The 24983-nt window shown below is 36.6% G+C and overlaps 3 protein-coding genes across 4 annotated transcripts; 2 read left to right on the top strand and 1 right to left on the bottom strand.

Annotated features, from left to right (window-relative positions):
* The first annotated feature begins 271 nt into the window (after positions 1–271).
* Positions 272–7349, top strand: LOC139894659 (uncharacterized). Of its 2 annotated transcripts, none has more exons than XM_071878061.1 (7): positions 272–557; positions 880–1268; positions 1979–2164; positions 2284–2382; positions 2461–2532; positions 2623–2739; positions 5939–7349. In XM_071878061.1, the coding sequence occupies exons 1-7, from the start codon at positions 335–337 to the stop codon at positions 7148–7150; spliced, it is 2298 nt and encodes a 765-aa protein (XP_071734162.1). In that variant the 5' UTR covers positions 272–334; the 3' UTR covers positions 7151–7349. The 2 variants fall into 2 exon arrangements, with proteins under 2 accessions (XP_071734162.1, XP_071734161.1); XM_071878060.1 differs by having other exon boundaries at positions 877–1268.
* Positions 7350–8679: 1330 nt separating this feature from the next.
* On the top strand, positions 8680–21386 carry LOC139894658 (histone acetyltransferase HAC1-like). The gene is made up of 17 exons (XM_071878058.1): positions 8680–8829; positions 9587–9929; positions 10429–10537; positions 10623–10956; positions 11207–11764; positions 12048–13462; positions 13954–14250; positions 14960–15238; positions 15485–15613; positions 15926–16126; positions 16298–16440; positions 16567–16879; positions 17358–17497; positions 17883–17961; positions 18366–18758; positions 19535–19752; positions 20721–21386. The coding sequence occupies exons 2-17, from the start codon at positions 9754–9756 to the stop codon at positions 20830–20832; spliced, it is 4896 nt and encodes a 1631-aa protein (XP_071734159.1). The 5' UTR covers positions 8680–8829; positions 9587–9753; the 3' UTR covers positions 20833–21386.
* A 1504-nt stretch (positions 21387–22890) lies between these two features.
* On the bottom strand, positions 22891–24590 carry LOC139894011 (berberine bridge enzyme-like D-2; the record flags this gene model as incomplete). The annotated part of the gene is made up of 1 exon (XM_071877218.1): positions 22891–24590. A coding segment is annotated over one exon (1668 nt), but the record flags the coding sequence as incomplete, so codon positions are not given.
* Positions 24591–24983: the final 393 nt, after the last annotated feature.

The following is a 24983-nucleotide window of genomic DNA, read 5'->3' as shown; positions in this document are numbered from 1 at the left end:
TAGAACCAGAGGCCCTACAATCCATCGGCCCACCAAGAGAAGAACGGTCCACTAAAATAAAAACAGAATTCAAGTGATCCAGATCGATCAACATGGCAACCAGTATCACCACCCAACCATAATCAATCAAGTCTTTATACATAGTATGGCCACTCATTTAACCCTAACCAAATCGTCTAAAATAGGCCCAACAACAAGACCATTATACGCAATGGCTGTGTATGTATAAATATCCCCAAATTTCATCTGAGTAACCAAAAGAAAAAAACGAAGACCGTTTGTAGCTGCCCTACAAACCGAAACCCTAACAATTAGGATCTACTCAATCTCACCAATGGCGGACGAAGATGTTATGGGCTCCGTAAGCCCCACTCCCTCCGATCACAAACGTAAGCTCGATGAATTAGATAGCGAACCCTTCGAACAACCTCCGCCTTCCGCCGCTGATTCCAACGGCAATTCCGATTCGGTTGCTGACGGTGATGCTGTTAATACAACTACCGAAGAAGGTCATGATGCGAAACGGCCTCGTGTTGATGATAAATTTGACGGTGCAGGTATGTATCTTCTTCTATAGTCGATAGGTTTACGCTAATGGACGAATATTAGCCATTGAGATGCGCGCACGTGTATATATATTTTGTATCTATTTATATCTATCTATACGTGTATCATGTATGCAGTATGCACATCTTGTTGTTAGTGTCACAACTGATATTAAAGGCTTGGTGCATAGATACTTTCAATTTACTTTCAATTTAAATAGTCTTCATAAAAATCTGCATAGATACTAACAGTTAAGAACATGTGTATAACTGAATATTTCCACTCTAAGGTGATATTTACTTTACATATTGTTTCTTCTTATATGTTTAGTAGAAGCTGGTGAGAATGGTGAAAATGGGCATTCAGATGAAAGGGAAGAAGAGCCGAAGGAATCCAATACTGAATCTGCAACTAATGAACCTGCGGTGAAGAATATCGAGCCAGAGGATGATCAAGAAAAGCCTAATGAACCGTTGGACGCGCTGAACAAAGAATCTGCAACGAATGAACCTGATGCAAAATCATCGGAACTTCAATCTGCTGATAATCCTGAAGAATCGGCTAAGGAGGACCATCATGAATCGGGAGTGGAACAACCGACGTCTGTTGATGATTCCGCTCCAACAGATGTTGCTTCACAAGATGATGTGTCTGGTTTAAATGAGCACCCTACGTCTACTGACAAACCTACCTCACGCAAAATGGAGGTTCCGAGTAATAAGGTGAGCTACTATAATATATTCATTGACATTTTGGTATCATGCTTGAATGGGTATATAATGTTTTTGTTTGCAAAACAATATTTTGTTTTTGTTATCGGTGAAGTTAAAAGCTAATGTTTACCAAGTTCTAATTTGACATCTTTTTTCAGTCTTATTATAATAATTAGATAGTTAGCTAGATAGTTGATGATCTGTTATCATTCTTCTATACATTTAAGTATAGCTCGTGTTTTCTACTAAGGAAATGATGTTTGTCAGTTTTGAAGGTAAAAGTAAAGTCATTTGACCTATAAAAGTTCGTTTTTTCTTCTTAACGTTGGGGTAGATGAACACTGTAATGTTTTGGATAATTCTATATCGAAAAGTCCAATTGAGACGTATTGATTTTGTCAAAAACTATGTCTGCTACTACGTATTGATTTGGTTTTACCTTATAAATGGTTCAGTTTTGAAGTCTGAACCATAAATTGAATTGATTTTGTTATCAACTAAAGTAGTTTGTGAAATTGTATTACATATCATTCGCATTCTACCTCATATACCATCTTACATGAGATGTAAAAATAAGGATAGTTGATTGGGTTCAATATTTTGATATACAATTAATCAATATTTTCAAATTGCAAAATTTTAGCAATATTAGATTTGGTATTGAGGGTTGTTTGCTTTTTAATATTGTAACCAAGTTCTCTGTTTTGTCATTCGTGCAGGTTGGAGTGTTAATTGGTAAGGCTGGAGATACTATTAGGACTTTGCAATATAGTTCAGGGGCAAGAATCCAAATTACACGGGATGCTGATGCAGATCCTACTTCGGCCACTAGGCCTGTGGAACTTATAGGTTCTATAGAGAATATAAACAAGGCTGAAAGGCTTATAAAAGAAGTTATAGCAGAGGTGTGATATTCAAAAGTTTTAACATTGTTATAGTTTCCATTCTACTTTTGTCTCTATCGAGCGTAGTAGTTGAATTTTGTATTTTATTTGTTTATCTGAGTTATGTTTTCATCTTGTAGGCTGATGCTGGTGGTTCCCCTTCTTTGGTTGCTAAGGGTTTATCTGTTAACTCCTCGGGGATCGGTGAACAAGTTCACATACAAGTTCCAAATGATAAGGTTCATCTAGTCATTTACTCATTCTAGTAGTCTTAGTCTATTTCATTAACCTTTTTTTGCCTGTTTTATCTGTTATAGGTTGGTGTAATTATTGGCAAAGGTGGAGAGACTATAAAAAGCCTGCAGGCACGATCTGGAGCACGAATTCAGGTAGTATTGAGATGCCTTGGTGGTTTACTATATGTAAAGGTTCTATAAGTTGCTAATATATCGAGTACAAATGTTCGAAATCAAATGTAGTTGATCCCTCAACATCTTCCGGAGGGTGACCAAACTAAGGAAAGAACTGTGAGAGTCACTGGTGATAGGAATCAGATTGAGACTGCGAAGGAATTGATTAAGGAAGTGATGGAACAGGTTTGTTCAGATCCTTCATCTTTTGCTTAATAATTGCTACTACTAGCTGCATTTTTCATTTTGTGTTTCGAATTCTGATGCCCTTTGTATACATACTACATTGTTGGTTTTGTTTGGTGTACTCGATGCTTACAGCAGTTGTTATTCTTCAGTTAGTAATTTAGTACTATTTAGTTATAAGTTTCGTGACTGATTTTATTGAGAATCGGTGATGCTTATGGTTCCAGACATGTCTACCTATGCTTTATAGCCAATTATGACATATTCATCCTAGAAAATCATTTGATTCAGAAAGTTCACTTGTTATGTGTGTGTTCTGTAGTTGTAAATTTGAGTACTGGATCTTTACTTATGAAACTATGCACATATTATGCAGCTAATATTTGCTTATATACCATGTTCGTGCAAGATATTACCATGGTATTTTTATCATGGACACGGTCTTATCATGATATCCTTAACACCTTTTAAGCTTTCTGCTGATACATCAATGACTTTTTGCAGCATGAAATTATTTAGAGGATTCCTAGTGGCAATTGGCTTAAAGCTCTTATGGTTCTGTGTTTATCATGATATCTTTTAGCACCTTTAATGCTTTTAGCTAACTTTAAAGAATTATTATCACATGAAATTATTTGAGGAGGTCTAGTGAAGTCTGCCTAGGTTATATGCCATGGTTTATCGAAATGTGAATTTAACAAGTGATACCAGTACATGATGGCAGTTATTTGATTGTAATACTGTCCTTTTTTTGTGAGTTTTCATCCAATGCTTAGATATAGCTTACGTGCAGCGCTTTCTTGTAGTTTGTCTTGATGCTTCTTGAGCATTTCGTGTGTTTCTGATTATGTGCACCTTGTATCTGGTGTGAAAGTGTCTTAGGTAACCATAAAATAGGGTGTGGTAGATTTGATTGTTAGGTCATGAGCTTTTAAAACGTGATACATGATTCATCATGCCCTAGTGACTTGACATGAATGCAGTTCAATATGCAAATGAGATGTGGGCTGTGATGATTTGATTTAACTTTAAAGGTGCCCGTTTTTGGAATTGGTTGGCTTTAAAAATTGCAGATTCGGCTTATTCTTTCGTCACACCGGGTCACCGTTGCTTTCTTTTGGTGTAGCAATAAGCAACCACTTTTCACTCTGAGGAAAGGTATCACGCATTAACCCTAATGCTTGCTTATAGAGAATCACGATGCTTTTGGTTCTAAACTTGTCTACCTCTACCTATGTATAATAGTCAATTATGACATATTCATCCTAGAAAAATCATTAGATTCCGAAATTTCACTTGTTAATTTTTTGTGTTCTGTAGTTGTAAGTTTGAGTACTGGATCTTCAGTTCTGGAACCACGCACTTATTACCATGTCTGTGCAAGATATTGCCATTATATTATCATGGACACAGTTGGTTTTAGTAGCTTGAAAATAGTTTGAGGATTCCTAGTGGCAGTTGGCTTAAAACTATTATGATTTATGGACCTGAGTTTATCATGATATCTTATTGCACCTTGTATGCTTTTAACTAATACATCAAAGTTTTATTATCACATGAAATAATGCGAGGAGGTCTAGTGGAGTCTGCCTAGGGTAGATGTCGAAATGTAAATTTAACAAGTGATACCAGTACATGATGCAGTTATTTGATTGTATTACTGTCCTTTTTCCTGAATTTCCATTGAATGCTTAGATATGGCTTACTTGCAGCATCATACTGTTGTAGTTTGTGCGGATTCTTCTTGAGTATACTTTGTAGTCGTTATGTGTGTTGCTGATTTTGTGCACCTTTTATCTGGTGTGAAAAAGTCTTAGGTAACCCTAAATAGGGTGTGGCACATTTAATTCTTAGGTCATGAGCATAGTCGATATGAAAATAATTCATCATGCCTAGTGACTTGAAATGAATGCAGTTGATATGAAAATGAGATGTGGGTTGTGATGATTTGATTTAATTTTAAAGGTGTCCATTTTTGGAACTGGTTGGCTGTAAAAATTGCAGATTCGGCTTATTCTTTCATCACACACCGGGTCAGCATTGCTTTTCTTGGTGTAGCAATACACTTATCACTCTGAGGAAAGGTATCACGCATTAACCCTTGCTAATGAAGGAGGTTAATAGTTGGTAAGATTGCTTCAAGACTCAAAGATCCATAATACTAATACTAATACTTATCTTAGTAAAAGACTATTTAATGCTAGTCATCCTCATAGTGACATCATATGCATGAACTACGTGTTGGAAGATGGTATCATGCTGTGATAGTAATTTTCTATTTTTTGAATCTTATATGATTCTTTCTTGAGACATGAAGTCGTATGGTAGTGGATTAGCATGTCATGTCAGGTCCTTTACTTCAAGTTGCTGTCTGGTATTATGACGCGTGTCGCTATATTCCTTCATCTTGTCTAAGCATCTCACGCCTTATTTATTTAATTACTGGTTTTAAGCAGTATGCGAGTTGATATAGTTGCAGCTAATGCGTGTTGGGTAGAATTTTGTTTGGTGTTATATGAAACTCTATTATAAGAGTACACCAAAGTTTAGTGCTGCTCTAACATATGGCTAAATCTAATTGCTGTCTTATAACTCGCGCTTCTGTTAAAGTTCTACTTAGTTCTCTTAATTTTGCTTGCCCGCTTACCCAGTTTTAGAATATTCTTAAATATCTTGCATGTAGTTTACAGTGCTTCAATTTTGGTTGGGAATATAACTATGCAAATTCGGTTTATTCTCTCGTAACTATAAGCAGGGTACATCAGTATAGAATAAGCCAGATGATGTGCGGTAGAATTTTAAATTTATACTATCTCCGTTTCTTAGGGTTCACTTGTGTTCTTGACTTAGGCAACGTTTCTAACATCTAACGTGTTGTTTGCTACGAAATTGATTGATGTACAAACTATCATGATGTGGTTGGAATATTAGTAATATTACTTGAGTTATGCCTTTGATTTGTTTCGTCTGTTTTAAGATTTTTGTTTGATATAATTGTTTTTTATGAAACTTATATTGTACTCTATTACGGAGTATATTTTTAGTGCCAGATGTGTAATATATTCCTCCTGTACCTCACATAATAACCCATTCTTTGTTTGGTGCTCGATTTAGTGTATTGTTTTGTTCCTTTTGTTAGTCTGAAAATTAAAATATAATATATGATGGTATTGATTATATTAATTGTTTCAATATGTAGCCTATAAGGTCATCAACTTCATCAGGTGGTAACAATCAGCAAAGCTTCCGTCCACGCGGACCTGGTCCACAGTGGGGACCACGAGGCGGTTATCCTTCACAGCCAACCGGATATAACAACTATCCACCCAGAGGAGGCGGCTATCCATCTCAGAATCCACCTTATTCCTCGCAGGGTTACGGGAATTATCCTCCGCATCAACCTCCACCGAAGAACAATTATGGTTGGGACCAAAGACCTCCAACAAACATGCAGGGTCCACCAGAACAACCCGGTTATGACTACTATGGCGGGCAAGGCCCACCATCTGGACCACCCCCTATCCGTTCTCATGCTCCTGGGCCTGCCATGGGCCCACCTCCTTCTCAAGTGAATTACAACTACGGTCAACCTCAAGGGCCAGATTACGGGCAACCGGCTCCTTATTCACAGAATGCGTCACAGGGGTATGGTCAAGGTTATGGTGAACCCAGGTATGACAATCAGGGTCCTAGTCAGCATCCATATGGAAATCAAGGTACTCAGCCGCCTTCAGCTTACCCGCATGGTTCCAACACTAATCCAGGGTACGGGTACTGTCAGCAGGAGCAGTATGGTAAGCCACCATACAGTGGCCCACCACAGGGGCCTTATGGTCCACCTCAGCAACAGCCATACCCTCCATCTAGTCGGCCAGTGCAGCCAGCTTACCCTCAATATGGTAACGCTCCACCTCCTACAGGTAACGATGGGTATAGTCACTCAATGGGACCCACTGCTGGTTATGGTCAGCCGCTTCCTGGGTATGGTCAGGCCGGTGGACAGCAGCCCACTCCTGGCTATGCTCAGCCAGGACCCACTGCTGGTTATGGTCAGTATCCTGCACAACCTGGATATTCTGAACAACCGGCTCCAGCAAGTGCAGCTTATGGTTACCAAAGAGGTCCAGACCCACCAGCTTATGGTGGCGGTCCAGGAATGGCTTATGGTGCACAGCCACCGGTTCAGCCAGCTTATTCTCAGCCCACTCCAGTTCCAGCTTCGGTCCCTGCTCAGTCTGGTTACGATCAATCTGCTCCTCAAGCAGGTGGTTATGTTACGCAGCCACAGCCACAGCCACAGCCACAGCCACAGCCACAGCCACAGCCACAGCCACAGCCACAGCCACAGCCACAACCACAAGCAGGTTATGGTCAGTATGATAATAGTCAGATGTATGCCGCACCCCGTTGATTTAAAGTTTTTACCGATGTTTTAATGTACCTCTATTAGTGCTGAGATCTTATTAGAGTTGTTGAATTTGATGTCATAAAGTTGTTTCCATTGCGAATTTTGTAACTTAATGATGTTATTGATTACCTGTAGAACTTAATGATGTCATTATGATGTATGTTGCACACCATATAACAATGAACGCTAGCTTCAGGTTTCTCCCTTTCATTTTAGTACTTGATATTTGATTGTCTAAAGAATAGCTCACTTGTTACCAGCAAACTTAGAACGATGTCTATCGTTCAAAAAGTTTGTTCTACTTGCGAATGAAGCGGACTATGCTATTTAATCCATATTCATGATAATTTTACAAGGCATGGTTCAATCTTAAACCATATATAACTAAGAAGATTTGATTGACGGTGAGCAAAAGCCTGATTGATGACTGAAATTGTCTAGATAAACTTTGTACTCTTTTATGAATTAGATCCAGTTTCCCTTTTACCAGGCTTGTTATGATTTCACAATGATTGTGGGGTCAGCTGGAATCACAAGGTTTTATACTGTTGACTCCAAATGTGCAATTGTTGAACTAAATCCATCGCGATCCATGGCGCACTAATTGTTTTGACCATGATGATAACCATATCATAACATTCATCCCATGTAACTTCATGGCTCCCAAGTCAGCTATGTATGTAACAGTAGCACTGTGGCGTAGCACCGAGCCTTTTAGCAATTAGGGTTGTAATTTAGTACGGGTAATATGTCAAACATATTAAACGTAAACATAAATTAAATAAAAATAATTAAAAAGAATTACATTGGTATTCCTTTACAAAATAATTAACTTCCGTTTAGCGGGCAACTGTCATTTTCAAACTACAAATCAACGATGATGATCAAGAAAAAAATAATAAAATTTAACGATACTAATAGTAATTTGGGACTAAATATCATGGACCATCTATGTAATTTTTTTTCTTCCAATTTTTGCTAATAAACGCGTACTAAGTATTGGGTTAGACTAACTTGTGCCGAAGTTAAAAATCATTAATTACACTAAAAGTTTTCGATTAATTTAAATAATTCAAGTAGTAAACTCTTTTATTTCCTTTAATAGCCATATACTAAATTAATTAAACTTTTGAATATTTATAAAATTTTATACTTGAATTAATGTTCATTAAACAATCTTAACTTGTGGCTCATGAGCACAAATTACTCCCTACTTTTTTTAGATAAAATGAAATAAAATGAAAATAGATATGGTTAAAAAACACCTTGTTCTTTGTAAATGATATACGAGTAATAATAATTATCATTTTATATTTTATATTTTTGATTTTATCATTTTATGTACTTCAACTTGTGTCAACTAGATGCCAGTAAGACTATATAAAGGTAGTCTCTGTTAGCTGGTTCTTTCATAGGTTCACAAAACATAACAAACTCTTTTCACAATCCAAATTTAGAAAGAAATAAAAATTGTTTCGGGTCATTCCAACATCAACCCGATTACCCGAATAAACCGGGTAATAACAATATTCATTTTCATATTTCTATATCTAGGTCCGACAAAATTCTCCCCTTTTTTCTCTCTCTTGTACTCTGCAACAAGTCGTATGTTATTAGGTTCCAATTTCATCTCTTAATAACTGATCAACATCTGCTATCTTAACTTCAAACGATAAATTAAGGTAATTGTACTGCGATCACAATTAATTATTGATTAATTGTACTTAATTTGTGTTTGATCATCTCAATTTTGCAGAATTTTGGGTTTAGGGTTATTGTGCTTTAGTTGATTTAGCTATGAATTGAATAATTTTTATTCCTTTTCAGATTATAGATTTGTTTGTAGAATGATTCAATTGTTCAATTTTATTCTGTTTTATGTAATTGGGGATTTATGATTTTAATACTTGTTGAGTTGCCATGTAATTTCAAGTATCAATAATTAAATGAAGGTTTAAATTTGTATCAAATTTTTTTATTTGTGCATAAAGTTCAATTTTTATACCATCATCATTTTCTAGAATCATTAATGTAATATATATAACAGTATATCTAAATTCTGTATTTATATTGAGATTAATTAGGTTTGATTGTGACTTATTTTATCTTAATTTAATCTTACTTGTGAATTGAAATTGTAGTTTAATCTTATAGTTGATGGTTGATTGTATGAGATTACTCTCTAGTCTCTAGTACTTCACTGCAGTTTTTGTTTGTCATTTAAAATAGTCTCTTTGATCTGATTTAAACTTGGCTATTATATAAGTACTCATATGAGAATGTTACCGTATAAGGTGATGATTAAACTTTGTTTATGTACAAGTGACAATAGCTTCCGTTATTGATTCCGTAAATCTACTACAAGATGTATATTGTTGTGTAATCTACAAAAGCTATAGTTTAAAACATGTGTGAAGTAATTGTCATTATTAACTGCAGGAGTCGAATTTTCAATTGCTGCATCCTCAAGATTGAAGCTAGGGAAAATGATGCATAGAGCTTGATTAAATGATTATGCATCGCAACTCAACGGGTGATATCGATCAAGTGTACATTGTTGCATTGTATTGTATATTATATCGTATATTGACGCCTACAGGTTAAAGATGAATTTACAAACGCATATGGCCGGGCAGTTTTCCGGGCAGGTGACCAATCAGACCGGGACTTCATTGCCTGCCATGCCGCATCAACAAAACATGATGCAAAATCCAGGTCAGCGAAATACACTCAATATGGAGCCTGGTTTTCTGAAGGCACGTCGATTCATACAAGAGAGGATGTAAGATTTCTTAATCTTTTACATGTTTTGGGCATGTCTAGTCATTGATATTACGAGTGGTAACCTGCACACAACCCGGTCATCCACAATTTTATAACCTTTTCTTAAATAGTTGGCGTATAAAATAGGATTAGTTGATTACAAACCTATATTATTTCAATAATAATTCGCATCAACTTATTGATAAGTAAATGGGTTGAAACTGGCAACTTCGATTGATGGGCAATGCTTAATCCACCAACGATATTGATAAATCCTCCAAAATCGTGCATTAATGGATTGTACCGTACATGTGGTTGTAAAGATCCTGATCTATCCTCGATTAATCTCTTTTTAGAAGCTAATCTATTAGATTTTTCAAACTCCTCGTAAATAATCGGCCAATGCCGGCCAATGGGTCAAGATCGGATTTATGTGGTCACTGTATATGTGCTTCAAGACATCCTCTTTACACCATGGATAAATTTTATATGTTTTTAATGTTGTTTTTCTTCTCCAGCTATGATTTTCTAATGCAACGACAACAAACTCAAGAAATCGCTCAAAAGAAAGTGTTGGATATTGTTAAACGCCTAGAAGAAGGCCTTTTTAAAACAGCTACTTCAAAGGTTCGCTTCTTGTGCAACTATTTTAAACCTTATATCTATTTATCTAAACTTAATTACTTAAATAGTTTTTGTATGTTACTTTCAGGAGGAATATATGAACTTGGAAACACTGGAAACTCGGTTACATTTTTTGATAAAACGTCTCCCCTTGAATAATAATAATAATAATACTAATAATCACAATCAACAGTATCAGCAACACGGTAATACCTCAGTTGCTATGGGGACAATGATTCCTACTCCGGGTGTTTCTCAAAATGGGAATTCAAACTTGAATGTTTCATCTTCAATTGATCAGTCGTTCTTGGCTGGAAATCGCAATAATAACATGGTTTCGGCTGTCAATTCTGGAAACTTTATACCGAATACCAATGGGCCCGCCGGTGGGATGCATAGTAGTTCCTTCCCCTCATCCGACGGTATTTATATGTCTTGGTTTACAAAAAAAAAAAAAGTTATAATTTGTTGCATTTCAATTACTAAATCAGAACAGGTTACATGGTTTAAAAGTCTCAGAATTTTTAATTTATGCAACCTCCAAAATTGATTTGTTTAAGGACTTAAATCTGTAGTTCAATGATAATTTTTTTCGTAACAAGTAAAAAAAAGTACTCTAAAAGTGGTTGTGGGTCAAACCAACCTGCCCATACTAAATTGACCCGTTTGCAGGAGGGTTGACTAATGGATATCAGCAGTCAACATCCAATTTTTCCTTAAGATCAGGTGGAAACAACTTAATGTCATCAATGGGGGCACAAAGAATGGCGAGCCAAATGATACCTACTCCTGGACAAATGATACCTACTCCCGGATTTAGTAATAATAATAATAATAATAATACTGGTAATAACATTAACAATATTAACGGGGTTAGTTCAAGCAACCAATCTTATATGAACATGGATTCATCAAATGATGTTGTTGGGCTTTCGGGTGTGGATTCTACGACGGTGTCTCAGCCATTGCAACAGAAACAACAACAAGTTGGTGGTCAAAACAGTAGAATCTTGCATAACCTTGGAAGCCATATGGGCGGGGGAATTAGATCCAGTTTGCATCAGAAAGCATACGGGTTCCAGAACGGGTCAACAAACAATGGAGTAGGGATCATGAATAACAATAATTTACAGATAATGAATGGCTCGGGAAGCTCTGAGGGATACCTGACGGCTTCTCATTACGGGAACTCAGCCCAACCGTTGCCACATCAGCGTCAGATTTCACATGGTACTCCCAATTACTTCACTAATATGTATGCATGTGTGTGTGTGTGTGGGGGGGGGGGGGGGGGTAGGGGGGGGGGGGGGGGGTTATTGTAGCTAATCTTTCTATAGTATTTAAAGATGGATAAGGTTATGTGTGTGTCTCTGAAAACCTGTTATTATTTGTAAATATCTTAAATTAAGGTTTTTTATATGAAACTTTTATGGCCTGTTTTGACCCATCACCCAACCCTGTACTGAAAACTAGGCCTGTTGTTTTGTGTTTAAAGATATCGTGTACTTCACAGGTGATGTTTATGGGGGTGGTTCCATTAACTCTTTAGGATCTGGCAATTTCTACGGGACCACAAATTCCAATTCGTCAATGATAAATAATCAAAATCAAAATATGAACCCTGTAAGCTTACAGGCGTTACATAAAACAAGCTCCACCATGATGATAAACCAGGCGAATTTGCACAATAATCTCCAGCCTTCTCAGTTTCAGGAACAACTTATTCAGAGTCAAAATCTACAGACTCAGCAAAGTCAAAGTCAAAGTCAAAGTCAGCAGAATCAGCGGTTGTCATATGGCCAGTCTCATATGATACACAATCCTGGTTCTCAAATAAAATCTGAGCCCGGAATCAAGTCTCAAAATGAGCAATTTCATTCATCCATGTCAGCAACAGCAAACAATTCCTATCAGATTTCTGGTGAAAACGATAATCTGTTCTTACCATCAACAGAAAATTCACAACAATCTGTTGCGGACCCACAAAATGATCTTATTCAGGGTCAATGGAAGTCAAACATGTCTTACGATCCGAATGTTGCTCAAGAGGAATTTCATCAAATAATAACTGGGAACAACAACCCATCTTCAGAAGGATCGACCGCTAATAAAAACGTAACTCCTTCAAATTCTGCTAATTTAAATCAAGAATTACAGTACAAGAATCAACAAAGGTGGATTTTATTTTTGAGACATGCACGAAAATGTATCCATCCAGCTGGAAAATGCCCAGAACCGAATTGCATCACGGCTCAAAAATTATGGAATCATATGAAAACGTGCAAAGATGGCGTTCAATGCAAGTATCCTCGGTGCCGTGGGTCCAAACGGTTGATTAATCATAATATAAATTGTCGAGATCCCGTTTGTCCAGTTTGTGTTCCCGTAAAACAGTTTGTGCAACTGAAAGGGGTCCCACTAATCGAGCCCGTGAAAATTAGTCAACCTATGGTTGACTCTTCTGAAAATTTACATCCATTTATGAAAAAGATGAAACTTGAGCAACCATTACAATCACAATTAATGGCTACCGAGAATGAAAATTCGAATATACCAGAAGCCCTTCACGATGCACCGGTCGAATTCGAAGAACGTCGTATTAGTGAACCGTTTGTTCCGGTGAAATCTGAAGTAAATAATGGTTATATTGAAAATTCTTGTATAGTTAAATCGGAAGGTGGTTCGATGATGTCAGAGGGTGTTTCCAAGGAGTTTGTTGAATCTGAGAAAGGGGTGGTTGAGGCCCAACAAGAGGCCCAACAGGAGGCCCAACAGGAGGCCCAAAAGGAAATTGGTCCACCACCTGCTGAAACTTCGGTTGGAACCAAGTCTGGTAAACCAAAAGTAAAAGGGGTATCGATGATGGAGTTGTTTACACCAGAGCAGGTTCGGGAGCATATCATGGGTCTTAGACAATGGGTCGGCCAGGTCAGTTTTTTATTATATTTAGAAAAGTGTCATTATGGGTTGGGTAATGTTTCAGTTTAACTTTAACATTTCTTATTCAGTTAAATATTTTTGGCTATAATTAGTGTTTCAAATATCATTTTTTCATTATAACTAGTACTATTTCACTATTTATCTTCTTTTTTTTTATATAAGCTGATTATGGAGGCTATGCCTTTTTTGAATAATACTATTTGACCCATTTAAGGGGCAAAAGTGTGGTTGCTGGTTGAAAGTAGTTGGATTGACCCTGCACCCTTTTTTCCCAAAAGGGGTTCGGGTAGTTTTCGGGTGTGGGTTGATCTATCACCTAGCATAGACATATATTCATGATTATATAGCCCTGAGAGGAAAACATAGATGTTTGTTATTTCATAGCCCCATAGCAATAGGTTATGCTTATTTTGTTTTATAAACCCACGTTATTAATATATATTTATTTTATTTTCTTTTTAATCATATCTTTGGTGCAGAGCAAAGCCAAGGTCGAAAAGAATCAAGCTATGGAAAATTCAATGAGTGAGAACTCTTGTCAGCTATGTGCGGTTGAAAAGCTCAGTTTTGAACCACCACCTATATATTGCACACCTTGTGGTGCTCGAATAAAAAGGAACGCAATGTATTACACTTCCGGGACTGGTGATACGCGTCATTATTTCTGTATTCCGTGTTATAACGAGACCCGTGGAGACGCAATTAATGTTGATGGAACTAATATGTTGAAAGCAAAAATGGAGAAAAGGAAAAACGACGAGGAGACTGAAGAATGGGTATGCATTTACATTATATAGCTTTTGTATCATGATTATTTTACGTGGTAATTTTGTCCATTTACTTGTGAACGAGTCGATGTGCATTTTGTTTATCCTAACATGTTAAAAGGAAAATGCAACTACTAGGAGACAGGTCAAATGGTTAGAAGTCACCCAAAGTCTATTTTTATTGCATACAAACCAGTTTTGCAAAACTCGGAATTACTCGGCGAGTGCTCGTTTTTTGCAACTCGGAGAGTACTCGGCGAGAACTTGGTCAAAATTCGGAATTACTTGGAAAATCTGTCAAAACTCAAGATTACTTGAAAAATTGGTCAAAATCAGTCAAAACATTGTCAAAATCTGTCAAAGTTCAACTTGGTCAACATCCGAGTGCTCCCCGAGTACTCCCAAGTTGCCAAGTACTCCCGAAACCTTGATACAAACTTCTAAATCATGTAAAAAAAACGACGAGGAGACTGAAGAATGGGTATGCATTTCTACTATAGCTTTTGTATCATGATTATTTGATGTAATTTCGTCCATATACATAATAACAACTCGATGTGAATTTTGTTTATCCTAACATGTCAAAAAGGTAAATGCAACTACTAGGAGACGACCCAAAGTGTATTTTTTATTCAATACAAACTTCAAAATTAATTTAAATTATAAGTGTAGTCATATTGTTTGATAACATGCACGGACTTCTTTTGGTATTGTGCAGTGGGTCCAATGTGACCGATGCGAAGCTTGGCAACATCAAATATGTGCTTTATTTAATGGCCGAAGAAACGATGGTGGGCAAGCAGAGTACACTTGTCCAAATTGTTACGTAGAAGAAGTGGAACGAGGTGAACGAACTCCGTTACCGCAAAGTGCCGTTCTTGGAGCAAAAGATTTGCCTCGTACGATACTCAGTGATCACATCGAAGACCGGCTTTTTAAGAAGCTAAAACATGAAAGAATGGAGAGGGCAAGGTTCCATGGAAAAAGTTACGATGAGGTGATCTTATAATCGTTTCATTTACTCGTTTTGGATTTCATCCTACTACTGTAAATTAACGTGTTTCAAAAAATTGGAATCTTGTTTCTATCTCGTTTCAAAAAGTTGGAATCTTGTTTCTATGTTGTTTCAAAATGTTGGAATCTTGTTTCAAAAAGTTGGAATCTTGTTTCTATCTTGTTTCAAAAAGTTGGAATCTTGTTTCTATTAGATTTCAAAAAGTTTCATAGTTCTTGTTTTTGTCAGGTTCCTGGAGCAGAAGCACTTGTTGTTAGAGTTGTCTCATCAGTGGATAAAAAGTTGGAAGTCAAGCAGAGATTTCTTGAAATCTTTCAAGACGAAAATTATCCTAAAGAATTTGGGTATAAATCTAAGGTAATGAGAACAGATCAATATTGTAAATGAAAAAATGGGTGAATTCGTGTTGCACTTTATTTCTTACGCGACAAATAAAAAAAAACTAGTTTTAACATGATATGGTTTCCAATGGGTCGAAAGTCGAGCATTTGAAATAAAGTTGTAAACTTTAATGGTTGAAGTGTAATATATATGCATAAAACCTCCAATATCGTATTCAATAACTAAAATAATATAAAATTTCCCACCTTTTTGTTAAAACTAATATTCTTGTTTCATGGTTTTGTGGTTCTTTCATAAACAGTCCCTAAACTATGGTTTCTTGTGTAGGTGGTTTTGTTGTTTCAGAAAATTGAAGGAGTAGAAGTATGTCTATTTGGCATGTATGTTCAAGAATTTGGATCCGAATGTGAGCAGCCAAATCATCGACGTGTTTATCTTTCTTATTTAGATTCCGTTAAGTACTTTAGGCCCGAAATTAGAGCTGTTACTGGAGAAGCACTCCGTACATTTGTATATCATGAAATTCTGGTAAGCTTTTCACTTTTTTTTTTTGTTCTTTATAATTATAATCGAATCACCTTTACTACCTTTTTTATTTAACATTTTACGTTTTAGTGAAGTTTCTAGCTTTGACCCTCTTAAGATAAAACATAACTAAAATCAACCCATTTATGATGATTTTCATGTTTTTTCCTTCAGATAGCTTACTTAGAATACTGCAAGAAACGTGGTTTCACAAGTTGCTATATATGGGCCTGCCCTCCATTAAAGGGTGAAGATTATATCTTGTATTGTCATCCCGAGATTCAGAAGACACCAAAGTCTGACAAACTAAGGGAATGGTGAGTGGGACCCGTTCGACATACATTACTTCATTGTAAACAATAAGTTATGTGACATGTTTTATTACAACTGATTTATCTGATACTAATTATTTCACATGATATATTGTTGGTGTACTGTATCAGGTATTTGGCGATGTTAAGAAAGGCTTCAAAGGAAAATATCGTGGTAGAACTCACTAATTTGTACGACCATTTTTTTATAAACTCCGGTGAGTGTAAAGCTAAGGTAACTGCAACTCGATTGCCATATTTCGATGGCGATTACTGGCCTGGTGCTGCAGAAGATATAATTTATCAGATTCGTCAAGAAGAAGAAGGATTACGACAAAACAAAAAAGGGTCAATTAAAAAGTCAATTACAAAAAGAGCTCTTAAAGCCCATGGTCAAACCGATCTTTCCGGGAATACATCCAAAGATCTTCTGCTGATGCATAGAGTAAGTCTCTTGTACATTTTTAAATAAAAAGCTTTGGGAGGTTTTATGTGCCTAAAGCATACTTTTGGGTGACTCACAACCCATTTGACCCAATCACGATCTCGTTGACTAGTGTTGCAGAACACGGAATTACTCGGCGAGTACTCGGTCAATCTCGGGATTACTCGGAAAATCGGTCAAAACTCGGCCAAAACTCGGGATTACTCGAAAACTCGGTCAAAATCGGTCAACGTCAAACTTAGTCAACATCCGAGTACTCCCTTAATAGTCCCGACCGAGTACTCCTCAAGTAGCGATTTTTGTAACCTTGTCGTTAACATAACCTTGGCAACTCTTCTTGATCTCGTCCCCATATCCATTCACATTTCTGCCCAGTGTCCACATTTTGATGTTTATTTTGTGTGTTCTGTTCGTCTTCCATTTTTCTTATATGGCTTGTTTTGTTTTTGTTCATATGGGAAAATTTTTATATTTACAGCTTGGCGAAACGATTTCCCCGATGAAGGAAGATTTCATTATGGTTCACTTGCAACCCGCATGCACTCATTGCTGTGTTTTAATGGTATCTGGAACGCATTGGGTCTGTCGTCGGTGCAAAAATTTTAAGCTATGTGAAAGGTAACCATTATGAGCTCTAACACAGTTCTTGTTTCTTCTATTTATATAAATCTTGTGATGTAGTAACAAAGTTGATAAGATTCGCAAAAGATTGGCAACTCGGTTAGGTTGGGTAACACATCTAGACATGTAATATTTCAATACGAGACAAAATGGAGCGGGATGGGTTAGCTCGAAAACCCTCCATCTTAAAGTTCGCAAATAAGTTGCGTGTTAAGTAGATTTTCTTAACAAACTTCTTGGGTGACTTTCGATCCATTTTAGTCATTTCCTTATAAACTAGTATTATTTGAGTTTACTTACATAACACTAGTTGACCCATTTATAAGTAATTGGGCCGGAATTGACACCTCCACTAAATATCATTAAACAATAAATCTTGCAGGTGTTACGAAGTAGAACAAAACCTCGATGAGGCCGATAGACATCCTATTAAGAACAGAGAAAAGCATCCCCTTTATCCTGTAAGTCACTTTATACTTAAAATGTAGCAGAGTCCTTTTATTTTCTTCCCAGTTTAATGTCTACTAGTTATAACCCGTGATTTCACAAAATAATTAATAATTTAAAATTAATTATTATAATTAATTACTTAATTATTAATTTAATTAATAATATAATAAGAAAGTAGTTTTTATTTGATTTATCAAATCAAATGTTGAAATCTCAAGATAATGATTGGTATCCAAGTTCAAATCAATGGTTAAAATAAGAGATGGACAATTATGAGTTATGGCACATCAAAGTTATAAACTCATCTAAAGGTTAAAATTCAGTCTTTTGAAAAAATGACATAATCATATCGTTCTTTTGATATAAGAAGAAGATTGTGGTTATCGTATCTTGTTATATTCCAATATTTTTTCAGGTCGAGATGAATGACGTGGCTCCAGACACGAAAGACGATGACGAAATTCTCGAGAGCGAGTTTTTCGATACCCGACAGGCTTTCTTGAGCCTTTGCCAAGGAAATCATTATCAATACGACACACTTCGTCGTGCTAAACATTCATCGATGATGATTTTATATCATCTTCATAATCCAACTGCTCCGGCTTTTGTAACAACATGCAATAGATGTAACCTTGATATAGAAACCGGGCAAGGTTGGCGTTGTGAGACTTGCCCTGATTATGATGTGTGCAATTCATGTTATTATAAAGACGGAGGAATTAATCATCCTCATAAGCTGACACATCATCCGTCTATTGCTGAGCGTGACGCGCAAAATAAAGAAGCGAGGCAACAACGAGTTTTGCAGGTATGCTTAATAAATTTTTCATTTTCTTACCCTCGTCTATAACTGAGTGACGACTCTAGATCTGATTTTAGGTTGCTAGTGGTGGAAATTGACTGTCACCCACAAAAATTGGACCGGTTTGAAACCACACATGTTAACCAACACGTCCAATTAGGGGTGTTTATCGGTTCAGTTTTCGGTTTTTGATTTACTTGGTTTATGTATTTTATGTGCTGGGACATAAATATTTTACCTATTATGATATGAATCGCCAAAGTCTTCCTACTTTATTCGGTTATGAAAATTTGGAGGCAAAACAGAAACCGAATTCAATTGTAAAACCGAACCGAATTTAAATTCGGTTCGGTTTCGGTTAAAACCGATAAAACCATAAATTCAATATTTAACCGAAATAATCATAACAAATCGATTTTAAATTCGACATTTGATTTTAAATCGTTTTTTCGCCTATGTATATTAATAACATAATATGTTACTAGTTAATTTGGTTTCCGATCAAACCCAATTCAAATTTAAAAAGCGAACCGAAACCGGATTCAGATTCGGAGGTTCTTTTTTCGGTTTTCATTTGGTTTGGTTTTCGGGTTAATTGGTTTGAAACCAATATTGAACACTCCTACGTCAACCAAGTCATTTTGTCACATCTGTTGTTTACACTCAAAATGGTGTACGAGTAAATGCCTCTAGATTTATAATTATCTGATATTTAATAATTTATCCCATATAATATTTGTTTATTACAAGCTAATAACACAGTTGATGTATGACATTTGCAGCTTAGGAAAATGCTCGATCTGCTGGTACACGCGTCTCAGTGTGGGTCACCACATTGTCAGTATCCAAACTGTAGAAAAGTGAGAGGATTGTTTAGACACGGTATGAATTGCAAAGTACGTGCCTCTGGTGGTTGCGTTCTTTGCAAGAGAATGTGGTATCTTCTGCAACTTCATGCTCGTGCATGTAAAGAAACTAAATGTCGTGTGCCCCGTTGCAGGTAAACTTATATGTTTCGATTTTCACTTTCATAGCATATTAAGTAACAATGTGTGTGCAATTTTTTAGTTTTCACTTGACTTCCTTTATGAGCAAACTAATATAAATGTTACATAGATTTGACAAAATGATCCGGGTTGGGTGGGTTCAGTCAAAGTGTAGTTGTACGGGTCACTACGGGCGGTAGGGATGGCATCGGGTCAGGTTTGGGCCGGGTTAGGTAATTTCAGACCCGAACCAGATTAAAAAAACTCGTCCCAAACCCGGACCCGGACCCGCTGTACCCAAAACAGATTTCCCGACGGGTATCCGGGTCCCTTTTACTTACGAACCATCGGGTAAACGGGTATTCGAGTCTTTTTTTCAGGTACGGGCCGAGTAATCGGGTTTGTGTCTAAATGCATCCCCGGGCCTGGACCCACAAAATAATTAAAACCATTGCCATACCCGGCCCGAACCCAACCAAAAAATATGGGTGTTCCCCATCGGGTATGGGTTATTTTTGCCATCCCTACATCCTAAAACTTTATTGATTAAATTTATATGAATTGACTGGATTTTAAACTTGTTCTCATTGATAATTTTCATCCGTTATTATATAACACAAACAAAAGTAATTATAGTCAAAGTTGAAAAAGAATACCTTCAAAAGTCAAAATGAGACAGTTATTTTGGGACGGAAGAAGTATTTTTTAAACGAAATAACTTTTTGTTAGATTGATTAAAGAAGTTGTGTTATTGTGATAGATATGTATTTTTAGTTGACCACCAATTTAGCAGGCTGTATCTGCTAATGGTACACTTAAATGATATTCATGCTTTCATTATTAAACTCAAATCAACCTATTTATAAGTTAAGGGTCGAATTTGCCATCTTTTTGGATAATGGTTATGCAAAACCAAGTCTTGCTCTGTTGCTCATCATAAGTTTGTTATTGCATATTAAACTGGTTTGTGTTCTTGTTACAGAGATTTAAATGAACATTTAAGAAGACTGCAACAACAGTCTGATAGTCGTCGTAGGGCGGCTGTTATGGAAATGATGAGGCAGCGTGCTGCTGAGGTTGGCGGTAGTAGCTGATAAGCAAGCGTGTTGTATATATTTTTCACATGAACATCTGGTTAAAAATTTTGGTCAAACACTTAGATTCCAATGATGTACCATAATGGATCTTGTTTAAGTTTATATTCGGGTGGACAAACATACGTATGTGATCATGAACAAAACAATCATGACATGATAATGACGAAGACGTTCGGGATTCATTGGACATAGAAGAGTGATTGTTAATATTACATCATCAAGTGTTCTTTTCGTTTGGTCCGTCGACAAGCTCCCGACTATTTGACCATACAAGGTTTGGAACAACTAACGCCGTAGGATTTATAATTTATTGCATAAATTTGTTTTTGTAAGGTCAAATTTGTGATGTGACAAAATGTACTTTAGTTATTTTTGTAAGGTCAAATTTGAATGCGAGTGAAATGTATAAAGGATGATTGATGAAAAGGGCTGACCTCACTTTGTTGTTCTGTCCTTTAAAGAATTTGGAACAAACTCTTGCTTTGTAGCGTACGTAAGCGTGTCTTCACTCTATTGGTGAAATCATTTGTTTTAGATTTGTTTAGTTTGGTTGGGGCTCGTTTTTGCTCTTTTTGTATCAGTTCGTACTTTAAACCTTTAGATCTGTATCAATACTGTTACGATTTTTTCGCAAAAATAAATAAAAATAAAACAAGATGGGTTATTGATCTTTGATTAACGTTCAAACCAAATATTTTTAAGTGGTCATGAAAATAATCATAAACTGTTATAATATGACTTGTTGACCCCGTACATCTGAACAAAGAGTAGTGTAAAAAGTAAACTTTAACTATTTTATGAAAATTTGAAAAAAAGTATCTTCATTGTATACAACACAAATGTCGTTGGTATATGGTTCGTGAAACTGCTTCTCACGTTTGGTGTTATGGCCCTCTGTACCCAAAACAGATGCGCTGACCAAACTGCGCTACACCTCGTCTCATCTCAAATAATAATGATAATAACTTGCTTGTATCTCGAAATCTTGATTCACATAATAGGGGTTTGAAAGTTCATACACAATGGAGCTTTGTATTTTGTTCCAGTTTCAGACACGGGTCAAGTTCATAAAATGTTCTTCAAAGTTGTAATTCACTCTGAAATTGATATCTAAGGTTGCAATTTCAAAGATCTCAAGGTTCAAGAAGCTTTAATTAAGATCTCTTTTTGGGTTAGAAGTTTCATTCTATAAGAACGTATAATGTTAATAAAGATTTAGAATAATAGTTTGACTCCCTAACTCTTGAAAAACAAACTTATCCCCAAGTCTAAAATCCGGGAATTGGTTTTGATCAAACAACCGTCTTCCGAAGTAGCCATAATAAGTATGTAGATAACAAGGACCGAGTTACAACTAAGCTTGATTTAGAGTTGAAAGTCTCCATTGTTGATTGCATTGTATTTGTACAAACCATTTATAACTCGGTGTAAATTATCTTGATGTATGTACAGTGGAGAAAATAGAATTTTTTTTCACCGGGGTAAAAAATTTTTTGCGTCATGGGCTTTGGGTTGAGGGTAAAATCTGGAAGATTTGGGCCAATATATAAAGACTTTTGAAGGCAAATTCAAATTTTAAGCTTGAAAGTTTCGAATCAATGGGACAAAATTAAAAAATTTAAAATTTTAAGTCTGAAAAAGCCTAGAAATTTAAAATTGATAGGGGGCATCTGCCCCCCCCTGCCCTGCCCTGCCCTGCCCTATGCTGTTTAGGCCACTGGTGTAGGTAGAACATAATAGTATCTCATTAGGATTGAAGCAATTGATGGGCAGGATGATAAGAAAAATCATCTCCGTAAATGGGGGTAAACAAAGGAAAATATAACCTCAAATTTTAAGGTGTATACTGTAAAACAACATTCCGAAATGGAGTATTGAACCAAAATATGCAGGCCCCTTTTAACCCTGTTAAGCAACATATTCAAGTCGGAATAATTTCATGTATATGTGTCTTAGTGTCTAGTTTGCTTTGAAGAAAAAAATAAAAAGATAACGAAAACAGAAACTATAAAGTATATGTTGATTACTTCACAATTTTTTACATAAAAAGGACAAACAAACAATTTTGATTCATCACACTATTTAGACTATTCCATAGATCTACATCCCCTTTGATTCTTGTTATCCAAAGACATTGGAGGTATACTTTGTTGATGTCTAAAAACATTGTACGGATCAATCTGTGTCTTTGCTCTCACTAGACGATCATAATTTTTATAGAAGTACTTCTCCCCCCATACTCGACCCATCTCTACCGCATCATCATTATCCGAGTTGGCTCGAGTTTTGCTCCAATTCATTACTCCAATATCAACATCCATGTAGTTAATGTATGCGGCTCGTGGGTTTTGTGCCACATAGGGCGTCATCGAGTCATAAAAGCCTTGTATCCATGCCAAGTAATCGTTGCTTTTATCGTTATCACCTTCTTTCCATTCTACTAGATACTGAACAGTGAAAATGTTTCCTTTCCTATGAGGGAACGGGATCGAATCACTACTTATCGTTTGCATTGCGCCACCATACGGGTCTAAAATCACATAACCTTTTGGTTGTTTTTCGAGTATTTCAAGTGCCGTTGTTAGAACGGATTTTGGAATAGGTTTACGGACGTAGTCCGATTTGGCCTTGTAGTACAATTTATATTGTAAGAAGCGGTTTTTCAAGTCAAAAACCGAACTTCCATCTCCATAACCCGAGAAGAAAAGAATCGACTCAATCCAACTCGTTTCTTTACAGTTGTTTTCCATGACTTTTAGCTCGGGAAACACTTGGTTTATGATAGACAACATATTTGATATCGGTCCCAAATAAAAACCTTTGAACGTAGCCGATAAACCTAGTTTGCCCTTTCGTTCGGGCAAGCCCGCACCCACAAATGCGGATAAGTAAAAGTCGTCGGGCAACTCAGGTGCAACGTGTTGCCATCTATTTATCAAATCAGTCACCAGTCCCTTCGTTGCTGGTCTAGACACGATGAAACTAGTGACTGATTCAGGTACACTTGATAATTTAATATTAAAAGCGTACACAATTCCCCAAACCCCACCCCCACCGCCTCTAATCGCCCAAAATACATCCTCACCCATCGCCTCGCGGTTCATTAACTCCCCGTCCGCGGTTACTAAAATCGCATCAACCACATTATCTGCCGCTAGCCCGTATTTTCGCGACAATAACCCAAACCCACCACCCGAAATATGACCACCTACTCCGACCGTTGGACACGAACCAGCCGAGAAACCACGGACCGGGCTCGACTCAGCTATCGCACAGTACATTTGACCAAGTGTCGCACCAGCTTCAACCCACGCGGTTCCCGACTTCACGTCCACCGATACATGGTCTAATCTCGTCATATCGATCACGACAAAAGGACGCCCGTCCGTCCACACGGATGACGTCCCTTCGTAACTATGACCGCCACATCGGACCCGAATTTCTAGCGACGATTCACGAGCACACACAACAGATTTCGCTAACTGTTCTTTTGTCTCCGGGAACACGATCACGGCCGGTTTAGGCATCGATAAACCCGAAAATCTAAGATTTTGTATTGAAAAATTAAGAAGCTCATAATAAACCGAATTATCATTATTGGAACCCGAATGAGTTGTAATATTATGAACACCAAACCGAGTTAAACTCAAAGTAAAAACATTTGTAGGTGCTTTTTCATCTTGTACTCGATCTTGACAATTTTGACGTTCGTGTTCGTAAGCAGAAGAAGGTATGGAAATAGACATGATAAAGAAAATAAAATATAAGTTTTTGCAAGAGTAGTTGAAATTGAGTAGAGTGTTGTGAGGGTTGATTTATTTATATGGTGAAACTAATGTTATTTTCCTCCCGAACACGTGTGTGCGAAATGATGAATGTTGTTGAAATAAATGATACACTAATGCAAGCTTTACGTTTAAAAAAAAGAAAGAAATAAAGTGATTATAATTAGATGACCCCAACAAAAATGTAAAGCAGAACTAACGTACGTGGCCGGCCATTGACATTTTCTTAAATTTTTCTGAGCTAGTTAATTACGTTACTGCATGTAAAACTGAGCTTTCTTAGTTTCTTATAGCAATTTTTATTTTATTAAATAAAATTAAAAAGAAAGTTGGCTGTTCATTTGGATTAGATTGCAAGTTTAA

This window comes from Rutidosis leptorrhynchoides, chromosome 2, assembly GCF_046630445.1.
Source record: "Rutidosis leptorrhynchoides isolate AG116_Rl617_1_P2 chromosome 2, CSIRO_AGI_Rlap_v1, whole genome shotgun sequence".
Lineage (NCBI taxonomy): Eukaryota > Viridiplantae > Streptophyta > Magnoliopsida > Asterales > Asteraceae > Rutidosis > Rutidosis leptorrhynchoides.
The sequence above is the reverse complement of the archived record's forward strand: the minus strand, read 5'-3'. Positions and strand labels throughout refer to the sequence as shown.